The sequence below is a fragment of the Heterocephalus glaber genome, unplaced genomic scaffold, assembly GCF_053883595.1.
Source record: "Heterocephalus glaber isolate CG9 unplaced genomic scaffold, H.glaber_assembly_v1.0 deba00001561, whole genome shotgun sequence".
Taxonomy (NCBI): domain Eukaryota; kingdom Metazoa; phylum Chordata; class Mammalia; order Rodentia; family Bathyergidae; genus Heterocephalus; species Heterocephalus glaber.
The window spans coordinates 14,195,366-14,221,977 of NW_028258349.1; the positions used below are offsets into that span (position 1 = coordinate 14,195,366).

The window sequence follows — 26,612 nt, forward strand, 5'->3', positions numbered from 1 at the left end:
TCCTTCCCTCCTCCCTTAATCTCTTGTTCCTCTTCCTATTTGAAAAAGATTCCCCTACTTTCATCTATCCTTTATTTTGCTTTTAATTTGTATTTTGGGTTTCTCCATATAAGAGAAGCCATGCAATATCTAAACTTGTGTGTCTGATTTATTTCACTTAACATTGCAGACTCAAGGGGCATCCTGCAGTCCTTTAAATAATTAGTTACCATATTACTCAGCAGTATCACTCCTAGAATACCTCCAAGACAATTGAAAACATAATTTATGCACAACTTCTCACAATAGTTAGAAGGTAAAAACAGGAAAGATAGATTTTTTTGAAAAGTTGTGTATCTTGGGCTGGGGATTTAGCTCAGTGGTTCCACTGCCTGCCTCGCAAGTGCAAGGACCCAAGTTCGATCCCCGGTACCAAAAAAAAAAAAAAAAAAAAAAAGTAGTGTATCTATACCATATGATGGAATGTTACTCAGACATAAAAAGGATTGAAGTACTAATAATATGCCTCAATGTTAATGAACCCTGAATACTTGCTAAGTGAAAGAAGCTAGACTGAAGGGCCACATACCACATACTGTATTTGTATAAAATTCCCAGAATGGGAATAAAGAGAAAGTAGGTGAGTGGTAGCAGTGGTGAGGGGTCATGGGGGACAGACTGCAGACAGTTTTGAGGTGATAGTGTTCTGGAATTAGTAGTGACAATTGCATAGCCTTGTGAGTATATTAAAACTCATGGGATTTTTATGGTATGTGAATTATATTTCAATAAAAACAAAACTGATTCTCAGTACAGGCATACCTGTGATCCAGCAAGTTTGCTTCTACATGGCATGTTATATGTTGATGTGTAACAAATTGCCTCAAAGCTTAATATCCTAACATACTGTATATTCATTATCTTTAAAGGTGGTGGTGGAAGGGAGACTCCAGCTAATACATAGCAAGGCTTGAGAACTATTAGATTTGAAGCATCTTTGGAAACAAGAACATCTGATCATTATAATTCCTTTACTTATTTTCATTTCATTTATTTTAAAATTTTATTTGTTCTTTTATTCACTTGGTAGTCAGGAGGCTGGGCTAAAGAAGGGGTGCTTTGGAGGATGACTGCTTTGTGTCAGCCACCAGAGTGCAGGCAGCAACTTGGCAAACCGGAGAAGGCCTGACTTCCTCAAATGCAGGGCTGACACTGAGGAGCGGCACCTTCCGGAACAGGAATAATGCAGTGATGAATAGAAAGTCTGTTGGTCACTGACTTTCTGCCAGGCTGTGTGTGTAGTGCTTTTCATATGTTATCCTGTTGAATCCTCACAACATATCTATTATCCTCATTTTACAAAGGAGAAAGCCGAAGCTGAGAAGGGTGAGGTTTGGTTTTCGGTGCCATAAATGTTTACTAAGTGAAGCTAGGACTTGAATCCATGCCTGTTGAAACTTGAGGGCCCTTGCTGTTGCACTGAGCTACACTGTCCTCTCTAGGCACACTGATGTCTGAGGATCTGTCAGCTCCTCAGACTCCTTCTTTCTAGCCCACCTACTGCTATCCCTCATCTGGTCCAGCTCTGCTTAAACCAGGGTCACTATAAGTCCAGTGGCCTCAGAAACCTGAGTGAAGCTGAGATTTTCTTTCTTTTGTTGTAGCGGCAAAACCAGACATTTTCTTCCCTGGCTTGTTTACAGGGTATCTACAGTTCAGGATTATTTATGTGACCTGAAAACAAGCAGTTTTATCTCTTAAGTCAGGACCCTCATCAGTATGAAATGGGATTAGAAACCACAAAGTCCTAAAGAGCTGGATGGGAGATGTTTCAACCCCCTTCCATTTATGTTAAGATTAATTGAGCACCTGCTATATGCAAGGCTTGTCCTAGCCAGCAAATAGTGCACTTCTCTCAGGGAGCTGATGTTAGAGCATTCCTCTCAGAGAGCTGATGTTGTACTTTCGAGGGAGACTGCTTGTGAACAGCTAACATAATGTCTTTTTTTTTTTTTTTTTGTACCAGGGATCGAACTCAGGTCCTTGCGCTTGCACAGCAGGTGGCGAAACCACTGAGCTAAATCCCCAGCTCCTAACTAACATAATTTCTCATAAGTGCTGTGGATAAGACAACAGGACAAAGCTGTGGCCCAGTGCAGCTGGCAAAGTCAGCAGGCCTCCGGGGTGATGACTGTTGAGAGGAGTCCTGAGTGATGCAATATAACCAGCCCTATACAGAGCTAGAAGAAAGTCTTAGACTGTGGATCTCAAGCAAAAGGGACTGTGTGCTAACAGCCCACTGGAGTAGTGTGTGTGCTTCTAGCACTTCACAGGGTATTGGCCAAGGCTGAAACTGGCTCCTGAAAGAGGTGCAAGGATAAAGAGCTAAAGTGGAGATGGACACGCAGGACCTTTGGAATGCTCACGACTGCACTCTGCGGTATTTATACCTCTCCTCCAACTGGGGAGTCAGGGTTTTTTCTTGAAAAGGCTGAGAAAACTCCGAATAAGGCAACGTAAGACCAGGACATAAGAAGCATTCCATATTTCACTGTAATTGCTTTCAATTTAGGCTGTGTCAGGATGGGCAGAAAAACAGCACGCCTGTCCTGCCCCTGGTCCACCAGGGTTGAGTATTGGTGGGCAGTACTCACGCTCTGACTGTGGCACTGCTCACCACCAGTGAGGCAGTGCTGGAGGGGCTGCCTGTGTCCCTTGTTGCTTCACCCATCTAATTTTTGGCTATGTCATTGAGACCAGTTCATTTTCTCTCTCCTCTCAATGTGGTCCTTGATTTTTCTTCTCCTTCGGAATCCGCTGAAGGCAACAGATCTTTAAAAACATGCTTATGGCTGCAATCTCACAAATTGTTCCAGAGGCCTCACTGGTTCCTGACCAGAGCAATCACCTCTTTGCCCGGGCACCTGGTAACCTAGATTCCAGGAGGCTGAGCTGTTGGGCCCTGAAAGCACCTTTATAGTTGGTAGTGAAGCTCAAGGCCCCAGGAGCAGTCTCTGCTTTCAGGAACTGAAAAGATCTCCCACTGGGGCCTGGCCTTGCCTGAGGCCTACTAGTGGCCTGGCAGATGGGTGATAAGAAGGTGGATGCCTACCCTAGGAATAAATAGCTCTACCTCCCCTGTGTCCAAGCCTTGCACACCCTTCCTGAAGATCTGTGCAGGCAGGAGCCATGGGCAGCGTCAGAGGCCACAGCAGGCAAGGTGGGAGTTCAGGAGGTGGGACGGCGCCCTCCCCCTCAAAGCAGTCGATGCCCCAGCGGAGCAACAAACCCACCACGGTATTTCAGAGATGAGGTTTGAAAACTCCCAGAACCCTGGGGAGCCCCGTCTGACTCTGCTCCCTGGGGGACCTGGCTGTAGCCACTTGCATTCAGTCCGGGGCCTGGGGAAAATATGTGCAGGCTGGTCCTTCTGGGTTAGGGATTAGACTGTGGCATCCTGCTAAGCGGGTGGGTGTTATACACAGCGGAAAGCAGGAGTGATGCAGCATGAGTTTTTTCCTTAAATCTTGTCAAACGCGGAGTCAGTGGAATCCACATGTGACCGGCTGCCGGGTGGATAGAAGAGGGAAGCCTCTGGCCCTGGTTCCTGTCTTCCTTGCCTATACTAGTCAGGACCATTGTGCTTGCCCCAGCCTTGGAACTCAGACCTGGGTGGAGCCTGTTTCCAGCTCCAGATTCACTGAAATGGATGCCCCTTATCCTGGGTTTAAGGGAATTGCAACTTCCTATGGACGTATCCCTCCATGCCATCCTCTTTTCTACTAAGAATATGTAACAGGAAGTTAGAAAAAGGAAAGGGCATTTTTCTAGCTGGGCTATCCACCTTCCTCCAGGATCTGTTCTTTTCCTGTGCTTACCATAGGTCTGCCTACTATAGCACCACTTGGCTGTCCTGTGCCCTCTGGAAGAGAGGGTTTCACCTCTTTGGATTGGGGGAGGGGGTCATTGATGAATCCCTCATTAAAGCCCACTGCTGCCACATTCCTGGCTGCTTAGGTCACCTCTTTTAACAATATCCATCATTCATTCACCCAGCTGCCCCACATCCTGGAGGCTGGGAGGGGTCCCTGTGACACTGGAAAGATTTTTACGACTAGTGACTAGTGACCCTAGTGACTAGTGACCCCCGTGACTAGTGACCCCAGGCCCACTAGGCTCCCCCAGCAACACAAAGTGACAAAGCAGAAACGCTCCCACCCTCTTCCACCAGTGCTTACTGGGTGTTGGCACATGGAGTGGTGACACAGGATCTCAAAAACCAACAAGTTCATCTATTTCTCCACCACCACCCCATCCCTTTCTCTCTGCTCACACCTTGAGTTATTTCGGCAACCAGAGAAGACTTCCACAGGCTGCCAGCTGCAGGGCAGGCTCTGCAGGCTCATTTCCGTGGTTTTCCACGTGTGTTCTAAAGACAGTCCACATCCTTCCTTCCTCCTTAGGTTGAGGAATAGGTGCAGGCTCCCTTCATGGCATGCCCAGGGCAGGCTGAGAGCAGCTGGGCCTTCCTTGGCACTGCTTTATCTGTCTCACATGCTGCACTGGGGTCTTCCTAGCTAGGTTCTGCTGGGTCTACCTTGCCAGGCCACTTAGCTTGCCACCCACTCTGATGTGGAGTGAGTGTCCACTCATGTTTGTGTTTATTAGTGTGACTGAGCAAGTAGCTTAACCTGTCCTGCTTCAGTTTCCTCATCTGTCCAGCGGAGCTGACATGGGGTTAGAAGTTTGTAAGAGTTACTAATCTATAAATTGTAAGAAGCAAACTGGGCATGGTGGTGCATACCTGTAATCCCAGCACTTGGGAGGCTGAGGCAGGAGGATTGCTCCTAGTTCAAGGTGCCGAGGCTACACAGTGAGTTCAAGGCTAGCCTGGACTACATAGCGAGACCCTGTCTCGAAAACAAAAAAATAGGGGCTGGGGATTTAGCTCAGTGATTCCGCTGCCTGCCTTGCAAGCGCAAGGTCCCAAGTTCAATCCCTGTTACCAAACAAAACAATTGATTGCAAGAAGCAGTAGTTAGCAGTTATTGCATAATTACCTGTAATGTTCAGAATATACATTCTTGGGCCGGGGATTTAGCTCAGTGGTTCTGGCACCTGCCTTGCAAGCGCAAGGTCCCGAGTTCGATCCCCAGTACCAAAAAAACCCACCAAAAAACAAAAACAAAAAAACCAGAATATACATTCTATGTCTGTCTGGCTTCCTCCCATGTCCAGTCCATAATATGGCCTCCAGGTCAGTGTCTTGTCAGGCAGGTGCATGCATTAAGTGCCTCATAGATGAGATGCTGAGGTCATAGCCACTGGAGTGGGCTAACTGGTTAGAGTCAGTGGTGCTCCTGGAAAATGACAGTAAAGCCCAAAAGAACTTGATACTTTTTGCCTTTCCCTTGCCTAGAGCTCTGGTTCCTCCCAGATAAAATTGAGAGCATGAATTTGTGGCTCTCCATCACAGACTTCCCTGACATGGCTTTCTGGTGTTCCTCCTCCTCCTCTTCCTCCTCCTTTTCCTAGGAGGAAGAGGTTTCTCCTAGGCTCTTGCCCCTCCTTTCTTCCTGTTCATCAAACATTGTCCTGTGCCCCTTTGGCTCTTTCCCCACGCAACAGTGTGACTTTTTTGGTTTGTTTGTTTTTCTTTTTTGAGACAGGGTCTTGCTTTGTAGTTCAGGCTGGCCTTGAATTCACTATGTAGCCCAGGTTGGCCTTTAACTCTAGATGATCCTCCTGCCTCAGCCTTCCAAGTGCTGAGATCACAGGCACGCTCCAGCCACACCCCACCAGTGTGACCTTTGAAAAGCTCCTTGAGGCTCCCTCCCTCACTCCCTTCTTTCCTTACTTTGAGTATTTCTCCTGCTACAGGGCCTTTGCACATGCTTTTCCCATTGTCTGAGTCTTCCTTATTCTTGTGTAATTCTTTCTCACCATTCAGATCAGTGTGTGAGAATTAACCTCCTCAAGGAAACTTCCACTCAATCAGGTGTTCCCCTAATGTGCAAGAACACTCAGCTCCTGTTTTAAGACAGTGGGCACAAATATAACTGGTCCCTGAGGGGGCCTTCTGAAGCCTTGGTTCTTGGCTTTAAATCTAGCTCTGTAGCTTTCTAGGAATGACTAATGTGAGGCCCTTGGTTTCTTCATCTGTAAAACAAGAGCAGTAACAGCACCTGCCTCATCAGATGGTGGGAGCATGAGAGAAGGTAGTGTGTGGCAAAATGTCTAGAGCATTTCCTGGCACATAGCTGGCTCTGTGGAGTGTCTGCTGTAGTTGTGATTGTCACTTTTGCTGAGGGTATTGCTCCCTGTGTTGGACTCATGGGACCCTCTGTGTCCTCAGCCTGGGTGCCACATGAGTAATGCTTCTGTCTGCCATGGTCACTGAGGCCCTTGGCACGGGCCCAGCCCTGGTGGACACAGAGCCGTGGATGTTGAGGAAATGAATGTGTGCGACCCCTCACAGCCCAGGGTGTTGGAGAGCAGATGGGACCTGTCAGCTGTGCTGTCTGTAGCTCACACCTGAAAACTTCACACAGTGGAGGGGCTTGCGGTGAGCAAATGAGGCCTCCATCTATAGAAACTACCCCTCTACATGATCCACCCCACAATTTTAGTCTAAACTAGGGAGGAAGAGGAAGGATCTAAGCAGAGTTATTATTTTTGTAACCAAGTAGAAAAAACTATGAATTTTTAATTCAAACTCTGGCTCTTCCTCACCAGTCTCCCTGCATAAAGAGGTGACATCTGCAGTTGCTTGTTCCCTGAGGTGGCCTCCTGAGCCTCCTTCTAGGAGGAAACGTGGCCAAGCGAGGCATAGCCTGAGGGCGGGAGGCCTGTCTGGGGGCCCCTGGACCTGTGTCAGATTCAGGGTCAGGAGGGAGTCCCTCACCCCCTGCACATGGGTGTTCTCCCCAAGTGCCTGGTCTGTGTCCTGAGGGAGGTTCTGCATGCTTCCAGTCAGGAAGACAGATGCACACACCCCAGCCACCATTTGTTTAAAAATAGACCTTTCTTTGACATATGTATAACGCCACTTAATCTGTGCCAGGCATGGTGCTAAGTGATTCACTGGCATCGTTTGTTTAATCCTCATCTTAGGAGAGGTTATGGCCCTCATTCATCAGCACGGAAAGGAAGCTCATCACTTGCCCAAGGTTGTGATAGGTTGCCTCAGTGGCAGAGGAAAACTTGAATGCAGCTCTGTGTGAGCCCCAAGCTGCAGCTCTTGTTTACTGCACAAAGGGTGAGCAAAGGTGGAATGTGTTTGGAGGTCAGGTAAGGCCACCACCTCTGTGAGGACAGATGGCCTGGATGCAAGTGAACGAAGTTTGTTCAGCACCTCCACAGGTAGAGAGGGAACTGTCTTCGGAGGGCCTCCTACAGTCCCATTTCCCACCGGGAGGCAGCCGAAGGCCTTTGCAGAGGAGACAGGTTGCTACTCTTGGGGGACTGAATAGGAAGCAGCCAGTCAGTCAGGGTGTGTATGATTCATCTGTCACAGACTTTGGGCCAGGGACTGTGACAGATGCTCTAAATGCATTTTCCCCCATTTAATCCTTAGAACAACTGCAGGAGGTAGATTCTGATAAATCTATCTTACAGGGAAGGAAACAGGCTTAAGTAGGTAAAGTCACTTGGTTGGACACAGAACAAGTAAGCAGAGGAGCTGGCAATTACCCAGGTCTGTACCCTTCCAGAGTGTGTGGGATCAGTCCACACCAGGTGAGGTGGGAAGGGGTTCCCAGGCCTCCCTGCAGGACCAGGTGCCTCCTCGACCTGTCTCCCTGTAGCACTGTAATACTCAGCCTCCAGGAACTCCCCTCTTGAGTCCTCAGGATGTGGGTTGTAACTTGACCACTTTGTTGTCCAATAGTGTCTTTTGGGCACAAGCAAGAGCAGAGACCTGGCATTCCTGCCCACTTCCTGCCCAGCCCCATCTGCTGCTTTCCTCTGTGTGACAGGGCCTCTGAGCTCTGTACTTGCCCCAAAGACATGTGAAATGCTCTTCCTATCCTATTGGAGCTCACATGTGGTAGGAGAGAGCTTGTGTGCACATATATCCAGAAAGTTACTAGAGAATGTTATCTGCCAGAGAGCCAAGGGTATGGTCGTAAGGGGAGGCAGGGAACAGAGGAAACATTGTATGGAAGGAGTGGCAGGATTTCTGAGACCAGAGTTAGGGGGGATGCGGCATGGTGCCTGACCCTGTAAGGCTCAGGGCTGCCACTTACTAATAGCTGCTTTGTGCTCTGTAGGTGTCATCACCTGGAATTGTGGTGCTGACCGTGCCCCGGGTGGAATCTTTATTGCCATGTTATAGAAGAGGAAACAGGCTTGAGAAACGTTGGGTAACTTGCTTGTATGAGTGTTGGAACTAGCGTTCTGGCCCTAGTTTGTCTGAATTCAGAGTTGTGTGTGGGAATTAAAGGAAATGATGGGGAAGAGGTTCTCCTTAGTGAGGACCTGCTTTATACCATCTTCTCAGGGGCTCCCAACTGTGGGGAGACAGAAGAGGAAACATAACTGTTCAACCAGAGAAAGGTGCTGGGAAGCAGTCTGCACAGGGTAGGCCTCCTCAGTTGCAACTGGGTTGGGGGACACAGTGGAGTGGCTCTGAGAAAGGCTGCCTTTTAAGGGATGATGGGGGCTGGCTACATGGCAAAGCAGAAGCATGGCAGAGGCTTCCTCAGCCAGGGTGGGGGGTGACATCATGCGACCAGGAGGGCCCTTTGTCTCCACCTTTTTGAGAGGCTGGGCACCTTCATTTGGCCCCATTCAGGTTTGGAAGGAAACCTCATGCTGGGTCTGCACTGTGGGGCAGCCTACTCATTAGCAGCATCTTTGTCTGGGAGGAGCCTCCTGTTGAGTCTGAATGAGCAGGTCTGATGGCAGTTGTCAAAACACTTGGTGCTTGGCCAGAGGCCCCAAGAATGTCCCCCATGTGGCCTTTGCCTACACCCTGGAGGTGGAATGTGCTCTTACACGTTCCTGGCAGTCTGCCTGCTTCTTTTCCAGCCCCTGAAGATTGAGGGGGCAGGCAGAGTGTAGGGTACAGAGGCTCCTAGAAGAATTGGAAGCTTTGGGTTTTTCCCAGACCCTGCTGGGGGTGGGGTGGGGAGAAGGTGTCTGGGCATGTTGGCGTTAACTAGTGATGATGTGAGCCACTTGTGTGGCGGTGATGTTTGATAACATGCCCCAGCTAGCAGGGTCTGAGTGGCCCTGTGCTTGAGTGTTCCGCCACATTATCAGTGCATTCAGGCCTGGAACTTAGGCTTCTTTTTAGGGCCTTCTCTACCAGAATATGCCTTTTCACCTTGCAGCTGATCCTTCAAAACTTTCTTCCTAGATATAGTTGCCTTTGCGTACCTTCCTCCACATGCCTTCCAGCCCCCTCTAGAATACAGCGGGCCTTAAGATTTGGAAGGATGAGGCATGCATGGAATATTCTTCAGAAAGGCCAGGGCATTTGGCCTGCAGGAAACCCAGCTGCATGGGAACATACCTGGGGTTTAGGCTCTACATTCCTGGCCTTTCAGGGAGGCTGCTGCAGGGCCACCCTAAGCTCAAAGAAAGAGAAGAAAATCCTGAATTTATAGGAGGTTTTTCTTTCCCAGCTGCTTTCCTGTCCCAGGTCACACACACCTACGGATGAACGGGAAAGTCACAGCTTGAGCCAGTGCCTGGTTGGGACCTGTGGTTTGTCTGGGAATGATAACTGAGGGTCCTTGAGGGAGAGTCCTGCCTGTTGTTTGCAGCCTGCAGGACCTGGTGCTTATTCAGGCCTGCGGAGCTGGTATGATGAGTGGTAGCTCTAGAGCCTGGTTCATGTACAGGCTCCCTTGTGGCTGCTGGGCATTGTGGAAACCATACTTGCTGTTAGGCTTGGCAGAATTGGATTCAAATCCAAGCCCTGCTGCATACCACCCATGTGATGGTATGGCCAGTGTTCACCACCCTGGGACTTAGTTTCCTTGTGTCTATCTGCCTGAGTCATTGTAAAGATCAGAAACAATGTAGATAGATGGTGGCACCAGGATCTGGCCACAATCCCGTATGTTATGGTGGCCACTGTCCTTCCAGGGTCAGGGCTGTGGCCTGCACCTTAATAGAGAGTCCCAACACCTGGGCTGACCCTCTGTGCCATTCTGTGTTCTGTTCCCCAGACCTTCACAGCCTGGTGCAACTCTCACCTGCGCAAGGCGGGCACACAGATAGAGAACATCGACGAAGACTTCCGAGATGGGCTCAAGCTTATGCTCCTCCTGGAGGTCATTTCAGGTGAGGCTCACATCGGCACAGTGCAGCTCACACTCAGTCTAGATGCCCTGTTCCTGCTGCTCTGAGAGACACTGCCTGCCCTGCTGCCCCATCACTGCTGGGGAAGAGAGTGCAACCCTTTCCATGGGAGTAGCCTGTGTCTGAGTTGTCAGCCTGTGTGCGGGGGTGAGACTGGCTTGTGGATTGGGGGGGGCCTGGGTTGGGAAAGCAGAGAAACGCTAAGGCTTCTGTCTCCCTTCCCTTTCTCCATGCTTCTCTCAGGGGAGCGGTTACCTAAGCCTGAGAGGGGGAAGATGAGAGTGCACAAGATCAACAATGTGAACAAAGCCCTGGACTTTATCGCCAGCAAAGGAGTCAAGCTGGTCTCCATTGGGGCAGAAGGTGAGCTCAAGGTGGGGCAGCCAGGGTCTAGCTGAGTTACTGACCTTCACTCTCTGAGGCACAACATCTACATTCTGACCACATGAAGTTTCATGGTGACAGAGTACCTGAGGCTTGCCCCAAGACATAGCAGTAACTACAGTGACTGCCCTTGAGAGGACACTGGGGAGTCCCTCCCCCCATCACCACCCTGCAGAAAAGTCCCCATGGGTGCAGTCCGAATCTAGGACGTACAGTGCAGCCAACCCTGAGGGGCAGGAGTGGCTTTGATCTGGACCCTGGACACTCATGGACACTCATACTCCTGGCCTCTGTGTCAGGAGCACCACTGCCGTCAGTCCTGCCTGATGTGTGTGGAAAGGAGGGAGTGTAGAGGGAACATAGGGACTAGGGGCCTCAGGCAGGACACTGGAACATGCAGAGGCAAAGGCCAGTTCCCACACTTTGTCCTGGGCACACAGGCTGGGAGAGTCTGGTCTCAAGCCACACCAGGACCCTCTTTGTCTAGAGTAGATGCCCAGGACCACCCTCCTTAGGGCCCCGGGTTGGGTTCAGAGGTGTTTTTGGAGATGAGTTATGGCCTGATGGGACCCAGCTCGGCAGCAGCCAGGGCTCACAGTTTTGCTCGTTAGTCAGAGCGGGGTTTCTTGCCCTGACATCTGTATTGTCCCAGCTTCTAGAAAAACAAAGAAAACTAATTGCTGTTAATGACAGGGCCCAGAGAGTCTGGCCAGGACTCCAGGCCAGAATGTGTGTACTGAGTTCCAGGGCCTTGCCCTAGCCCTGGACCTCTCCAAGGAGGGGCGCCAAGCCTTGCATGCCACAGTCGAGGTGGTTGGTGTTTGTTTTAAAAAAGTCAAAACCCAAAAATTCAATCAGGCCCAGAGATTTTCTGTCCTTGCATGGATCTTTCCTCTGGGCCCCTTGCCAGCTTTCTGCTTCTCACAGCTGCATTTGTTTTGCTCAAACGCTGGTCTGTAAATACAGAAGGGGTTAGGGAGAGACCGTGGCAGGCCTCAGTTTCATTTGGAGAAAAACTCTTGTCTGAAAATTTTCCCTCTTCATGCCCAAATTGGTTCACTACCAATCCCTGTGACCATCGGGCCCTGGAACAAAGCTGGAAGGTAGCCCAATGGAGACATTCCACAGCTTGGAGCACCTGAGAACCCCAACTGCTGGGCCTTCTCTGTCTTCCTGCCCGTCCACACAGCCTGACAGCTTCAGGAGCTTGGTGACTTCCTTGTGGGGGTTATGAGAGGGAACAGCAGTTGGGGGCACAGCTGCAGGTCAGAGGAGCAGCCTGTGGCATGTCACAAGAGACCCACCTTCCTCCACTCCCCGGAGCCTCCCAGGAGCACCAGGCCCCCATGGGCAGCCTGCACCTATAGCACTGGTGTGTACTTGGGTCGTCATCCTGGCGGCCACCCTTGGTGCTCAGCTTTCCTGAGGGGAGAGCTGCCTTCACTCCACGATGGGAAGGAGCAAGTGGTTCTGCCTGGTGGGGCCCTGAACCCCAGGGCAAGACCAGAGTAGATGGTGGGTCCCTCCCCTGCCTCTGGGCAGCAGACTGAGCATATTTCCTCATCCCATATGGGAAAGCCAAAAGCTGCCCTCAGCTTTAGGCTCCTGGCTTGGCCTGGCAACTCCTCTACGGTGGCTGACAGAACCCCTTTCCCTCTAAGTGTGTCCCTGGGAAGTGGGACTCCTTTCTCTGGGTGACCACTCTACTCGTTCCAAGCCTACCTACCCTCAAGTTTTCTGGTCCTGAGGATCAGAGACTCTGGGAGTCCTTCACCCAGCCCTTCCCAGGTTGCTATGGCAGTGGAGCTGCTCTGTCTGGCCATTCTCTCAGCCTTTCTTCTGAAGCCGTTTTGCCCTAACTCCTGTTTTCTGTGCTGAGATTTGGGACACCAGAAAGCTTCAGAATGGGTGGAACAAGGGCTCCTTATATGACAGTGTGACAGATGCGATTCCTGACATAACAAGTGGAGGTTTGTGAGAGGAGAAGGCTCACTCAGCCATTTGAGGGAAAGGGCTTGGGTGCCTTTGTGGATGGACAGAGGTGTAAAGTCTTGAAAGTAAGGAAGCACTTAGCTTGGAGTAGTGCTGTTTGCCTATAATCCCAGCACTCACTGGGGCTGAGGCAAGAGGGTAAGTTCAAACCCAGCTTGGGAAACTTAGTGAGACTCTGTCCCAAAAAATTAAAAAAGAGCTGGCTGGGGATGTAGCTCAGTGCAGAGTCCCTGAGTTCAGTCCCTACTACACACACACACGTGTGTGCATATGTGCACGTGTGCACACACGGTAAGAAAGAGCTTGGCTTGATAAGGGGTACAGCCAAAGGGTGCTAAGAGGGAATGGAGGGCTGCAGGCTGGGGCTGGGTGGCTTGCCCCAGGGAACACTGTGTCATCGCCAATGCAGTGGAGCTTTCAACAGTGACATGATACAAATCTGACACACGTGGCTACAGTATAGGAGTGGGCTGAAGAGGTCCACAGGAGGCAGCCAGGTCAGGCTCTGGGAAGAGACAGCAGTGCGGCTGGAAGGAGGTGGTGGATTCTCAGCAGACACTAGTGCAACGCTGACCAAGCAGAGACTGAAAGTCTTAGCCTCAAGACAGGTACTGCTTGGATAAAGACATAGCTTTGCTGAACAATGAGGGCCCTGACAGAGACGTGCCACACACTGGGCACAGTCCCCACGAGGAGCAGTCTTGTGAGCTGCATCACAACAGCGAGCTGGCCGGGGGGCGGGGTGCGGCCCTGTAGCCCAGGAAACATGCATGCAGAGAGCTGTGCTGTGATGCTGGTAGTAGTAGCAGGTTTGCAAAACAGTCCTCCTGGTGAGTGTGGGGCACACTTCCCCCAGGGCAGGGGCAGCGGCCTGGTGGTCCAGTCCTGGAATCAGGCTGCCTCCAGGGCAAGGTAAGGCACCTCACTCTGGTTTAATAACCTTCACCCCCTCCGCCTCCTTCCCTGTGTGCAGAGATAGTAGACGGCAATGCAAAGATGACCCTGGGAATGATCTGGACCATTATCCTGAGGTTTGCCATCCAGGACATCTCTGTGGAAGGTAAGAGATCATAGAGAACCAGGGAGTTGTGCCACACGGCTTAAAATCATAGCACTTGGGAGGCCGAGGCAGGAGGATTGTGAATTCCAGGCTAGCCTGAGCTGCATGAGAGAACCCATCTCAAAAAGCCAAAAAAGAGGGGGAGGTAGTGATGGTGAAAACCACCTTTTTGCTCTCCAAATTGGAACAAGTTAGGTTAGAATTCCTGAAGTTTTGCTTTTGTGCTTCAAGCATCTTCCCTGCTTCCTTGGGATGACTCCCAGGGACTATCCTGCACAGGAGTGTGTGGTCACTGGATGCCCCTGACAGGGGTCCTCCCCAGCCACCCACCCTTCCCGCAGTCTTTCCTGCCTCTCCACTGTGAGTCCACCCAGAGTGCTACTGTTCTCAGAGCCTCCAGCTCACAGACAACCCCCCCCCCCCCATTCCCTCGTGAAGCAGAAAGGATGACCGGCCCTGTCTCACAGCCCAGCAGCCTGAGTCACAGGGGAAACTAGTGACGGAGCTGGGCCTGGGCTGGTTCTCCTCCAGCTTGACACCCCCATCTCCCTTGGACCTTTGCCTCAGAGGACCTGTCAGGTCCATCCTGGGACAGCTCAGGGCATTCTGGGATAGGCTTCACTTTTCTCTAACTACCAGTGTACCACAGAGGAGAAAAACTGCCAGACCAGCATGTGCAAGGGGGCTCCTCTCGAATGCCGGGTTGCAGTAGTGACCAGAACAGACTTGTTCCCTGCCCTCATAGGATTCCTGTCTAAGGAGCAGAAGAGGCCAGGGTAGGCATTCAGGGCTCATTTGACAGTGCTCTGGTGGCTAAAGGCAAGCTTCGTGAGCGGGGACATGGCACAAGCTCAGGTTCTGGTGTAGCTGCTTTCCCGTGTAGCCCTGAGCAGATGACTTGTTGGGGCTGTGAGGGTTAGGCTGGGCCATACTTACTGTCAGTTGGGATGGGTGGTCTGTCCATATCCAGAGAGGGGCAGGTGTCCCTACTGCTATTGTGATATCTGATGTCTCCTCCTTGGGTTTTGTTTGCTCCCAGGCCTGACACTAGAAGTCCCATCCAGCTTGGGATGAGAGTTCTCAGGGTTTATTCTTGAGCCAGTCTCATTGTCCTTGTGTGTTTTGCAGAGACTTCTGCCAAGGAAGGGCTCCTTCTCTGGTGCCAGAGAAAGACTGCCCCATATAAGAATGTCAATGTGCAGAATTTCCACATCAGGTGAGCGCCTGGCCAGAGCATCCCTGCTTCTCATCCTCCTCCTTCATTCCAGGACTTAAGGTGTTTCCTCCTGCCTGCCATTGATATGCTCTCCCTAAGTGAGTCCCTGCTGCTGTTGGAAAGTCCCCTGCTCCTCCCCAAGGAGGAGACAGTCACTTCCTGAAAGCAGTAAGGCCTGCCACTCCCTAGGGCCTTACAGAACTTTCTTTCTCCCTAAGCTAGGTGACTCTCAAAAGCACAACTGATTTCTTCTTTATTCTGACCTTGCAAGAGGGACCAGTCCTTAGATTGCTGTTGTGTTGAACTTAGAGATGGGGAAATGTGTTGTCTGCAAAGATGAGTAAGACCCAGCCCAGCCATGAGCATGCTATCCCTTGGGTGAGAGGGAAATGAGGCAGTAACTGAGATGGGAGGGCCAATATCACACATGGTCAAGAGAGTGGCAGGGCTGTCTGCTGGTTAGCAGCACAGGCTTTGGGGTGGCTCCAAGGTTAGATCCCTCTTGGCATGAGACTTCACCCCTCTGAGCCCTGGGACAGGCCCACAGAGGACCTTGTGGGAGCCACAAGGGTACGGCTGTGTCCTTGGGCTCTCCAGAGCCTCGTGCTTCCTGTTGAGGGCCTTTCCGATCATGGTGCATCATAAATAGCACACAGCCCCCTCCCCTGAAGGCACTTCTCTTTGTATCCCCTCCTTTTCCAGCCTTCAGCCAGCTGAGCTTATTCGTTTGTTGATTTGTTCAGTCAATAAATATCTGTTGAGCACCTGCTGCTTCCATGAGTGGGGAAGCAGCAGCCCCAAAGCACTGGCCCTGCCCCTGGAAGTGTACCCTGCAGCAGAGGCACCACCAGTTCACAGTGGGACAGATGTCCAGCCACATAATTTCAGATAGTGAGACAAGTACTGTGAGAGGTGGCAAAACAGGTGATAGAAAGTACTGGGATGGCTGTTCTGAGCAGGTAACGTTGTATTTGAACCCAGAAAGAAAAACTTCTGGAGGATTTCCAGGAGGAGAATATGATGAGTCTAGCTTATGATCCTCTAGAGGATTATTTTCCTCCATAGACGCTCATGTCATGCTGCACCTAGGCCAGCCATGGACTGACCCTCTGTGGGTGAGGTTGGCCAAGGTGCAGGGGCTACACAGTTCGGGCACTGGCCTCCTGCAGTGGATCATCTCCCCCCAGCAGGCCTGTCCTGTGCAGTGGGGCCCCACATGTACAGTATGGGGTGGGTCAGACCACCTCAATAGCCGGCAGTCAGACAGTACTCGCTGTGTGTCAGGCACTGGTCTAAGCAGTTATCCATTTAATTCTCACAAAAACCCTGTGAGAAAAGGTACTGTTATTATCCCTATTTAATAAGCAAAGCAACTGAAGCAGCAGAATATTATGTGACTTGCTCAAGGTCATGCTGTTAATAGATCTGGGATTTGACCCCAGGCTGTCTAGCTCCTGCCATACCAGGTCTAGCTCCTGCCATACCAGGTCCCTGCTGTGGGTACACAGTGGCATTCAGCAATCCCATTACAGTAAGAGTCCCCTCCTCTTAACGTTTGCCTTTCACCCCCAGCTGGAAGGACGGTCTTGCCTTCAATGCCCTCATCCACCGGCACAGACCAGAGCTGATTGAGTATGACAAACTGAGAAAGGTATGCATCTCCAGCTCCCCTCTGGGTCACCATCCCCAAGGGCCATGCATTGCCAGCCTCCACTACTGAATTCTGTGCTCAGCTGGGCAGGCTGGGAGAGCCTCATGCCAGCTCCCCCAGGTCCCTGGCTTGCTGGCTGACTCTCACCTCCCTTACTCCCTTGGGGACTGGTCCATCTCCCTCCATGGGGATTGCAACCAGCCAGAGCTATTTTAGGACCAGTCCTACATGCCTTCTAAGTCCCCTTCCTTGGCTTTGTAGATTCTAGAAACATTTCTATTCTGCCCAAGGGGTAGGAAAGTAGGGAGTTCCAAACCATCAGCCACCAGCCAGCATTTCCTGTGCAGAGTCCTGGTCTAGTTTTCCTGTACAAAGCATGGAAGAGGCAGGCCCTGCCCTCTCAGAGCTCCCAACCACATGGGAAGACAGGAGCGTGTCCAGACCAACCAGCAACACAGCTCACACAGCATGTGCTCAAGCCAATGGGGTGGGAGGGCTGCAGAAGGAGAACAGTGCCCCCTGAGCTGGCAGGACAGGTAATGGGCCCTGGAGAAAGTTGCAGCTTAGAGTCAGAGGCAGGCACAAGCCCACACCTCACCTGTTCTGGCCACAGTGAGAAGATAAATTAGGCTACAGCTGGAAATTGGTTAGGAGAGGTGAAGGAGATCAGGGTGAAGTAGACTACTAAGCTCCATAGCTGTGGAGAGCCCACAAAGGAGCCAGGGTACTTTGAGGAAGGAACGTAGGCGCTCTGGGTTTGTTCCCCCACCCACCCCAGTGCTCTCTCAGGTCTGGACCATGCCTGTCAGGTTTCAGGGCAGAGCATTAGTCTGAGGCTGGCCCATGGGTGGCTGGAAATTCTATGAAAAGGGCATCTTTCTGGAGAAAAAGGTCCATAGCATGCCTCACTTTGGATAGGAATTGCATTTATAGTGTGCCCTCCTCCCCGAATAGCACATGGGGCTGAAAACTCCAAAAGGACCTTTTCCAGCCCTGTCCCTCGGGGCTTCCCCCTTCCCAGGCCAGCCCTTGTGCCCTTCTGCCCTTACCTCTGACCCCTAAGTTCTTCCTGTTTTCCCCAGGACGACCCAGTCACCAACCTGAACAATGCCTTTGAAGTGGCTGAGAAATACCTCGACATACCCAAGATGTTGGATGCAGAAGGTAAGAACATGTTTTTTCTCTTACCTGCAGCCCTCATCCGTCCAGGCTTGGCTTTGAATGAGGGCTCATGGGCTCCTCAGAGTTTAGGGGCAGCAAGGAGGGCTGAATGGATCCGAGTGGACAGGGACATCCCAGGGACAGTTGTGTCCTCCTGGGAGCCAGATGGAGCAGTGGCAGCCCAAGCCTGAGCCAGCCAGATGTATTGAAGGATGGAGAGGGAGGGAGGGGATTCCTTGAAGGGTCAACCCCCTCAGGGCTTCATTTTCGGCCAGAGCTTAGGGCAGGGGTGAAGTGGCCGAAGAGGGCTGGCTCCAGGCTTCCTGTGAGCCACCCCGGCCTCTCCCCTCCCTGCCTGTGGCAGGCGCGGGCTCTGGAGCCCTCCAGAATGGAATGTTTTGTTTTTTCCTTTTCCGGCTTTGCTCCATTTCCCAGCCAGCAACACCCCAGCCAAGACCCATGTCTCTGGCCTCTGGTAGCCCTCTGGGTTGACTGTCCTGCAGCCCCTTGAGATCATTCTCAAAAGGAAGTGGTCTCATTTTAATGCAGTTCCCACAGCCTTGGCCTTTCCTGAGACCACGGGGGTGGAGATGGTGCTGAAGGGGTGGCTGAGCCCACCCAAGTTACCAGGTGCCACCGACTGCTCTGAGGGTCCTTCTCACAGGACCGCTGTGGCCTTGGGAGCCGTGGGTCCTGGTGAGAACACCCCCTTCTCGGGCGGTTTAACCTTGTTATTCGCTTGCAGACATCGTGAACACGGCCCGGCCCGACGAGAAGGCCATAATGACCTATGTGTCCAGCTTCTACCATGCCTTTTCGGGAGCGCAGAAGGTACCGGGCAGGGCCAGGCAGGCCCTCCTCGCCGCCACTGCCCAATGCCGCTGCTACTCTCGCCTCCCACGCTCACCTCATTTTTCTTGCAGACGGCAGTGGCCTCTCTCTGGTGACTGGAAGCCAACCCCCTCGTCCTGGGCATCGCTGGCCACTCAGTCCTTGCTCACAAAACCTTTTGAGCTCCAAGTCTGTGCCAGGGTCTAGTGCAGGCAGTGAGAATGGTTGTGACTGAACTAAACCAGGCAAGGTTGCTGCTATAAGAAAGCTCACATCCTAGACAGTGAGACAGCACACATCAGTGGAGAACGCATTCCATGTGAGAAGCACAGTAGAGAATTCAGGACAGGATGGGGGTAGAAATAACTTGGGTGACTTTTACCTGGGACATTTTAGCAGGAAGGGGTGACATGAGCAGGCTCGTCAAGTGATGAGGAGCTGCAAGTGAAGACTGGCGAAGGCATTCTAGGCAGAGGGTGAAGCTGTGCAAAGGCCCTAAGGCAGGAATACATTGGCTTATTCAAAGACAGGCTAGAGGAGAGGAGAGGTGAGAAACCAGGTGACAGAACCCAGGCCTGAAGGATCATCATAGTTTGGGATAAGAGATTGTGTTTTACTCTGAGGGGGAGACCATCAGAGGTGGTCACAATCCCATTTAGGTTCTCATAAAGAAATTCTGTATTGGGCCAGGGATTTAGCTCAGTGGTTCTGGCACCTGCCGCGCAAGTGCAAGGTCCTGAGTTCGATCCCCGGTACCAAAAATAAAAAAAAAAGAAAAGAAATTCTGTATTGACTCCTCTGGCCCAGAACAAAGGCCTCTATAGAGGCTGTGGCTAGTCTGTTTCAAACCCTGTCCTGGATGGAAAAGGAAGGCACCTCATTGGTACCCTCCTTTCTCCCTGACACACCTTGGCAGGCTGCACCTACCCAGGCCTGAGCCAGGGCTGGCTTCCAGTCCAGAGCAAGCGCTATTCCTCCTGCATGAGCCTCCGGCCAGCTGGCCGCCCTCCCTGCATCTTTCACTCTCTCCTGCCTCTCTCTTTCTCTCTCTCTCTCTCTGCGCAGATATTGTGGGCACTCTGAGGCCAGATGAGAAGGCCATCATGACTTACGTGTCCTGCTTCTACCACGCTTTCTCGGGGGCCCAGAAGGTGAGCTGGGGCGGGTGGACTCCTTGCTGCTGCAGCTGCATACTTACCCTCTCTGTCACCCTCACATCACCACCGTCTGTCCATGTGTGATTGGAGTCTTGGCGGGGCCACCTAGGCAGGCTTCCCGTGACCATGGGGCTCTCCATCTTCCTGCTGTTTGGCCAGTGTGGAGCTGTACTTGGGCCCACAGATGATCTGCCTTTAGGTACGCCCGCCCTGTGAGCTGGGTGGTGGTGTCCCAGATGGTCAGACGAGGGAACAGAAGCCCAGTGCCACAGTTGGGAGTTGACCACTTGGCTGTGCTGCCTCCTCACGCTATGGCCCGTGTGTACTGGCCCTCTTGCTGGGGAGCAGTGCAGCTTCTCCTCCTGAAGCCCTGCTGAGAGCATACAGCAGGCGGCTCTCCCTGAGCCTGGCTGACCTGGCTGCTCCAAGGCTCCTGTCTGGATGGAGGTCTGGGTACCTGTCTTCCTTCCTGGTCTCTGAAGTGTCTCGGACAGCGGCATGCTCCTGCCAACTTGACTGTGTGTTAGCACTTGGCAAGTGAGCAGGGGAGGAGGAGCCAGTGCTTGTTTCCTGAACACTTGCCCCCCCTAAAGACATCATATGCCCAGACCTTCTAGGAGTTGCTGTGTGCCCGGGAGACAGAATGTGGTTGGGCCAACTGAAAAGAGGAGGACATTGCAGTCCGCTGTTGTGTGTAGACCATGTGATTAGAACCCACATCCATTGGGGCAGTGCTGTGGGCCCTACTCTGCCACCTCTTGGTCCCTTCACCCCAGTTTTCCCATCTGTGAAACAAGGAGCATGCTGTCCCTCGCACAGGGTTGTTCTGAGGGTGAGATGAGCTCCCACTGGAGGGGGAGTCTGGCAGGGCTGGAGACAGAGTCTGGCAGGGCGAAGGCTGTGTAAATGGCCAGGGCTTCACAGGGCCCTGCGGGTTGTTGCAGGGATGAGGATGGTTCTTCCCAGCCCCTGACCACACGGGCGAGTGGGGCCCTTCACCTGCCCAGCATGTGACCGGAGCCTGTGTTTGAAGTGTGCTGTTGATGGGCATAGTATAGCGGGCACCCAAGTTGGCGGGTCAGGATGGGCAGTGATAGAAGATTCCTCCCCACGAACCCCAACTAACAGTATGTTTGCTGTTGCACTTGCCCCCTGTGGGGCTCTCTGCCCACCACATTGCCCTTACCAGATTGCTTTTCCTTCTACTCAAAATGCCATTTGTGCTTGGAGCTGCACTCTGGTGCAGTGGTCAGAGAAGGGCCTAGGGATTGTGGGAGCAGGTCCTAGCCAGAAAGTCCAAGTCAGAGCATTTCAGGGGCTTTAAGGAAGCTGGGCCCAGAAGGCTATTCTTGGCCCTTAGGAGGGAAGAGGTCGAGGCCAGCATACAGGGAGCTGCTGGTCCAGAAGAAGAGTGCAGGGTTGAGGCTGTCTTCAGCCTTTACTGCCAGGCACGGTGGCATACTCCTGCAATCCCAGTACTCGGGAAGCTGAGGCAAGAGGATCACCTTGAGCTCAAGACCAGCCTTGGCTACACAGTGAGACCTGGTCTCAAAACACCATCCTTTTCTGAATGTACCTCTCAGGACGGCCTTGGGATGCTTTTTGTTGCTGAGGTCCTGTCTCCAGAGACTCACCTGAACTCTTAAACAATACTCTCAGGTTTTTGTTTCCTACACACCAGGTGAGCCCCAGGCTTAGGACCAAATGTGCCCTTCTCTGCTGGTTATTATTTCTAGATATTAATGCATTTGCTCCTCCTCTCCATACCATTCAAATATTCCTAACCCTGGGCACCCAACGGCAGTGAAAACAGGCTTCTCTGATGGGCGGCAGCGTGGTTGTGAGCTTGGGGTTCCAGGTCTCCGCCCAGGTGGGGGTCAGGAAATTGACCCCTCTGCCACCTCACCAGCCGCACCCCAGGTTGTGCTTTCTGCACTAGGCTCAGGCTGCTGTCCTGGCCAGCACCACTGTGAACCGCACTCAGCAGTGCTTCCTGGCACCCTGGGTGTGCATCGTGCATCCTGCTGTTATGAACCCCGTGTTCACGCACTCGTCCAGCCTTGTTGGCCCCCGCCTCCCCACCTGTCCCTGTGCAGTGTGTGGATGGGAGAGGCGGGATGGTGGTACCTGTAGCGAGCCTGACCTGGAGCCATCTCCCAAGCCTCTCTGTTTTCCTCCCCATCGCTCTGTAGACCCTCTATTTCTGTTCCTGTTCTGTTGCTGTTTCAACTCCTCTCGGACCCTTTCTGTGCTTCCTGAAAGGTACCTGGTCTCTTCTCCCTGTGTGGCACCCTCCCGTCCTACTGCACATTGTCCACTTCCCCATCAGGACAAGGCCAGATGTGCTCCTCTATTTTAGGGCCAGGGGCTAATTCCCCATCTCCAAAGCCCTGGCTTCCATCTGTCCCATGGACTCTGACTTCTGCTGCACGAGCTCCTGGTGCCACCCACCTCTGAGGGCAGAAGGAAGGGGCTGAGTGTGCTGTGTGCCTGCACTGACTACCAGGCTCCTCCAGGACACAGCACCCCAGCTCTGAGTCCCCAGCTCCCTCCACTACCTACCCACCTTGGGGAAGCCCCTTCCAGGACTGAGGCCTGACACAGCCTCGCCTGCCCTCCTCACATGGCATTGGAGGGCTGTTCTCGAAGCAGGAGGGCTCTCCAACCCTTCTCAGTGCCTCTAGGGGCCAGCTCCCTAGGTGTGGGGTTTTTGCAGTAAACTAAGGAGGCCGACAAGGCCTGTCAGGTCTTGACTACTCAAGGCCGTCTTCTGGAGCTGTGTTTCCTCTTCTCTCCCTCCTTGGAGAGTTCTGTGTGGGCCATGGACAAACTACTTGCAGAGGACATGGCTGTCCGGAGGGAGGGTCAGCAGCCCCAGCAGCACTCACTGTGTGTGTCTCCCCCAGGCCGAGACTGCAGCCAACCGGATCTGCAAGGTACTGGCTGTCAACCAGGAGAATGAACACCTAATGGAGGACTATGAGCGGCTGGCCAGTGACGTGAGTGTGTCCCTCCCCTCTCCCTGTGGCCTTAGTAGAGCTAAAAGACAAGGTCACCTCTTATTACCCATCACTGAAGGTCTTTGAGACACTTGCAGGAAGAAAGCAGGATCTTCTAGAAAGGCCATGGAGGTCTAGACCTTTCTAGAAGAAAGGAGTTTGACCGAGTCAGGATGTGACCTTTTGGTTTGGTCAAACAGGTGGTCACCATGCCAGCTGGCTCCTGGGTCCTGAGCTTTGGTTCCTACAGAGATTCTCAGCCATCATTGACTGTTCTAGAACCAGTGGGGCCAGGCTTTGAGATTACATGAACAAGGAAAATTTGAGAAGTATTTAACAGCCAGCCTAGAATGGCCAACTCTGTTTTGCCCAGTTAAGAATCTTTTACAAAGAAGGGCAAAGGTTGGGGGTGGGGACATAGCCCGGTGGTGCCGTACTTGCCGAGTGTGTGCATGCACAAGGTCCTGGGTTCCATCCCACCACCACCATACACACGCGCATGCAAGGCGAAGCTACTCTGCTATAGCCATCATCCCTAACACCAGGGCAAGCCAAAAGGTTATTCCTAGGGCCCAGCCATTGTCACAAAAGTGCAGTTGACACTGTACACTAAGATACACACTATGGTCAGGCATGATGGTACGCATCTGTCATTCCAGCTACTTGAGAGGCTGAGGCAGGAAGATCACAAAGTTCACACTCTGACTGAAATAAAAATAAAGAGGGCTGGGGCCGGGGATTTAGCTCAGTGGTTCCGTCGCCTGCCTCGCAAGCGCAAGGACCCGAGTTCGATCCCCGGCACACACACACACACAAAAATAAATAAAAAATAAAGAGGGCTGGGGATGTATTCTCAGTGGTAGAATGGTAGAACACCCCTAGGTTTAATCCTTAATACTCAAAAAAAAGGAGAGCATTACTATGAAGATGTCTCGGTCCTTAGTTTTCTTACGTTACCAGGATTGGTGTTTGGAAGCCACTTCTCTGGGCATGTCTGTACTGAAAACTAACTGGCTTTACTCTCCTGGGATAGAATGCTGCCCAGTCTATTTGCTTGTCTGAACCCTGCATCAAAGATCACAGTAGTTTATAAGAATTCATGTTACTTGTGCTCGCTTCAGCAGCACATATATTAAAATTGGAAGAATTCATGTTACTTTTTCCATTTTCTAATTTTTAATGTCTCAGACATTGTGTCCACACTGGCCACCCCTGAGTTTTGTGGGGGCAACATGGGCCCCTGCCCTATGGTAGTTACATGGTCACTGAGCCAGGCAGTGCAGCTCTCAGAGCTGAGTTCAGTAAAACCGGCTACACTGAGTTGTGTGGCACTGTGGTTGGGAGCTTCTGAGGAGGGGGCATTTGAGTTGAGCTCACCCACTTAGATCTGAGAAAAGAAAAGAAGACTTAAGAGCAGAGTTGCAGACAGGAAGTAGCCAGAGAGCAGCACAGTGGCTGGGGGTGGGAGGGAGGACATGTTCCCACCATTGCAGGGTGTGGAATCCCAGTAGGAATCATGAAGTTGGACCAGGGACACCCCTAAAGATGGGGCCCTTGAAGGTCCAGATATCCCATGTGCCCATAAGCTGGGGGGCAGCCCTGTCGGTGCTCTGTGCACCCCCTTCAAAGGTACCATGACCTCTTGTGGGCCCCCAGCTCCTGGAGTGGATCCGGCGCACCATCCCCTGGCTGGAGGACCGTGTGCCCCAAAGGACCATCCAGGAGATGCAGCAGAAGCTGGAGGATTTCCGTGACTATCGGCGTGTCCACAAGCCGCCCAAGGTGCAAGAGAAGTGCCAGCTGGAGATCAACTTCAACACACTGCAGACCAAGCTGCGCCTCAGCAACCGGCCGGCCTTCATGCCCTCTGAGGGCAGGATGGTCTCGGTGAGTGCCCAGAAGGGCTCTGGAATAGCTTCACTTGCTGTGTGGCCAGCATTGTCTCTTAATCAAAACACACAGCCCTTGGTGTGGATGAGGGTGTGTGTGCATCCACTGCCACACTCCCTCACTCACTCCCTAGGTTTTACACCCAGAGTTTTCTAGACTTCCCAAGGATCTGGACTGCCCCGCCTCCAGGATTAGCAAGTGCTTGAGGCCCTTTATCCTGGGGGAAGGGCAGTGTCCCCTGAACAGTCACCTTCAGCTCTCATAGCCTTATTTACAGCATCCTTCCAATCATTTATCCACTGGTTCACAGATTCCCAGTTAATCTGAAAGATTGACACAGTGTGTGCGACCTGTCTAGACACAGCAGCAAAGTCAGACAGAATCCCTGTGGTAGCCCTGCCCTCTCCCACCCTCGCAGGACATTAACAATGGCTGGCAGCACCTGGAGCAGGCTGAGAAGGGCTACGAAGAGTGGCTGCTGAATGAAATCCGAAGGCTGGAGCGGCTCGACCACCTGGCAGAGAAGTTCCGGCAGAAGGCTTCCATCCACGAGGCCTGGACTGATGGTATGGGCCTCCTGGTCCCGCTCATCTTGCATGGCTCTCAGACTCATGCATGTACCTGTGCACACAGTACCTCTATTATGTAGGTTGTATGTATCAGTCCTTTTCCTGTGTGTCAGAAGTGCCACTTTAGGTTTATCCAGCCCCAGGCCACAAGGCACACTTGGTGCCATGTCCTCCTTAGTGCCCAGTCTGCTCTGGCCTCAGTGGTTACTAACAGAGGGCTGCTTTCTGGGTCATCAAAGATCAGTCATCCTGGAACACAGCCAACCCCCATCCTGTCCCCCTCCTCCCTGCACCGTGTTCAGTCTGCCTCTCCGCTCCCACACGGTTGTGGCTGTGGGCTTCATGCTGAGGAGCCCATGTTAGATGGGTCTGTGTTCCCCAGCTCACTTATTAAAGGCCAGCCCAGGCCAGAGAGCTGCCTCCTGCCTCTACTGCCTGACCCACAGACTGCTCAGTGACTACCAGACACCCTGCTAGCTTCATCTCGCTTCCTGCACAGCCCACAGCTTCCTTCCCAGGGCCCCGGCTGCCGCAGGATGGCTTCTCCTAAAAGGGCAGTGTCACCTCCTGCCTCTCGGCAGCCCAGCAGCTGCCTGTCCATTTGGCTCAGAATGTAGAATTCCATCACGTCCCTGGCTCTCAGTTGGGACCCACGCCATGGCTGAGACTCCAGATCCCAGGGGCCTGAAAGCCCTCAGGAAACTGCCAGTGCCTGGGAAAGCAAAAGAGTTGGGGCTGTGGTGCAGTGGAGGCCCTGGGTTCAGTCTCCAGCACCATTAAAAAGAAGTCTCCCCCCAGAACTCCGTCTTGCTTGTAATTGCCTCTTTCCCACTTATCCCTTGGCCCTCCTGCCACTGCTACCCAGCTGAGTCACACTTCCTTGCCTGCTCAATGTGATTCCTCATCTCGCACCCCCAGCTCCCTGTGATATCCTCACTGAGCCTCCGGGTACCAGCTGTGTGAGCAGGCAGCCCCAGCTCTGGCCAGATGCTGAGACGCCTCTCATAGGCACCCATGAGCAATCCTGCACAAACCACAGGCCCAGGCCCACCTCACCCTGTGTTCCTGGCTGCAGGGTAGCTCTTGCCCTCCTCGGTTTAGCCCAGCCCCCTTGTTCTCCAACAGCCTCTGCCAGACCCAGAGCAACCCTAATCCCTTCTCGCCAGGGAAAGAATGCAGAGAGACAGATGATAAGGCTCAGGGGAGCAGTCCCTTCTGTGTGGCTCACAGAACCGTTACCCATTAATGTATTAGCTGGGATGCCGTTTTGTGAGTAAAGGAGGTTGGCATTTAGTTCATTTGTTCATTCATTCAACAAACATCTCCAGACCCACCTCCCTGTGCCTGGCCCTGTGCACAGTAGTGTCCCAAGTAGCTGAGGCCCCTTCATGGGGAATGCTCTGGCCAGCAGG

The 26,612-nt window shown here is 52.4% G+C and overlaps 1 protein-coding gene across 7 annotated transcripts in view; it reads left to right on the forward strand.

Annotated features, from left to right (window-relative positions):
* The window catches only part of Actn4 (actinin alpha 4), a 71,796-nt gene that overhangs the window by 34,682 nt on the left and 10,502 nt on the right, over positions 1-26,612 (forward strand). For 3 of the 7 annotated variants that reach the window (XM_004859059.4, XM_004859057.3, XM_004859060.4), the window contains exons 2-11: positions 10,158-10,272; positions 10,534-10,653; positions 13,640-13,726; positions 14,855-14,942; positions 16,515-16,593; positions 17,676-17,757; positions 18,500-18,585; positions 22,649-22,741; positions 24,398-24,628; positions 25,050-25,197. In XM_004859059.4, the coding sequence (XP_004859116.1) occupies positions 10,158-10,272; positions 10,534-10,653; positions 13,640-13,726; positions 14,855-14,942; positions 16,515-16,593; positions 17,676-17,757; positions 18,500-18,585; positions 22,649-22,741; positions 24,398-24,628; positions 25,050-25,197 (1,129 nt within the window). Of the gene's footprint in view, positions 1-10,157; positions 10,273-10,533; positions 10,654-13,639; positions 13,727-14,854; positions 14,943-16,514; positions 16,594-17,675; positions 17,758-18,499; positions 18,586-19,650; positions 19,737-22,648; positions 22,742-24,397; positions 24,629-25,049; positions 25,198-26,612 lie in introns of those variants that run through there. The other 4 variants (XM_004859058.4, XM_087191115.1, XM_004859061.4 and 1 more) reach the window with 2 other exon arrangements.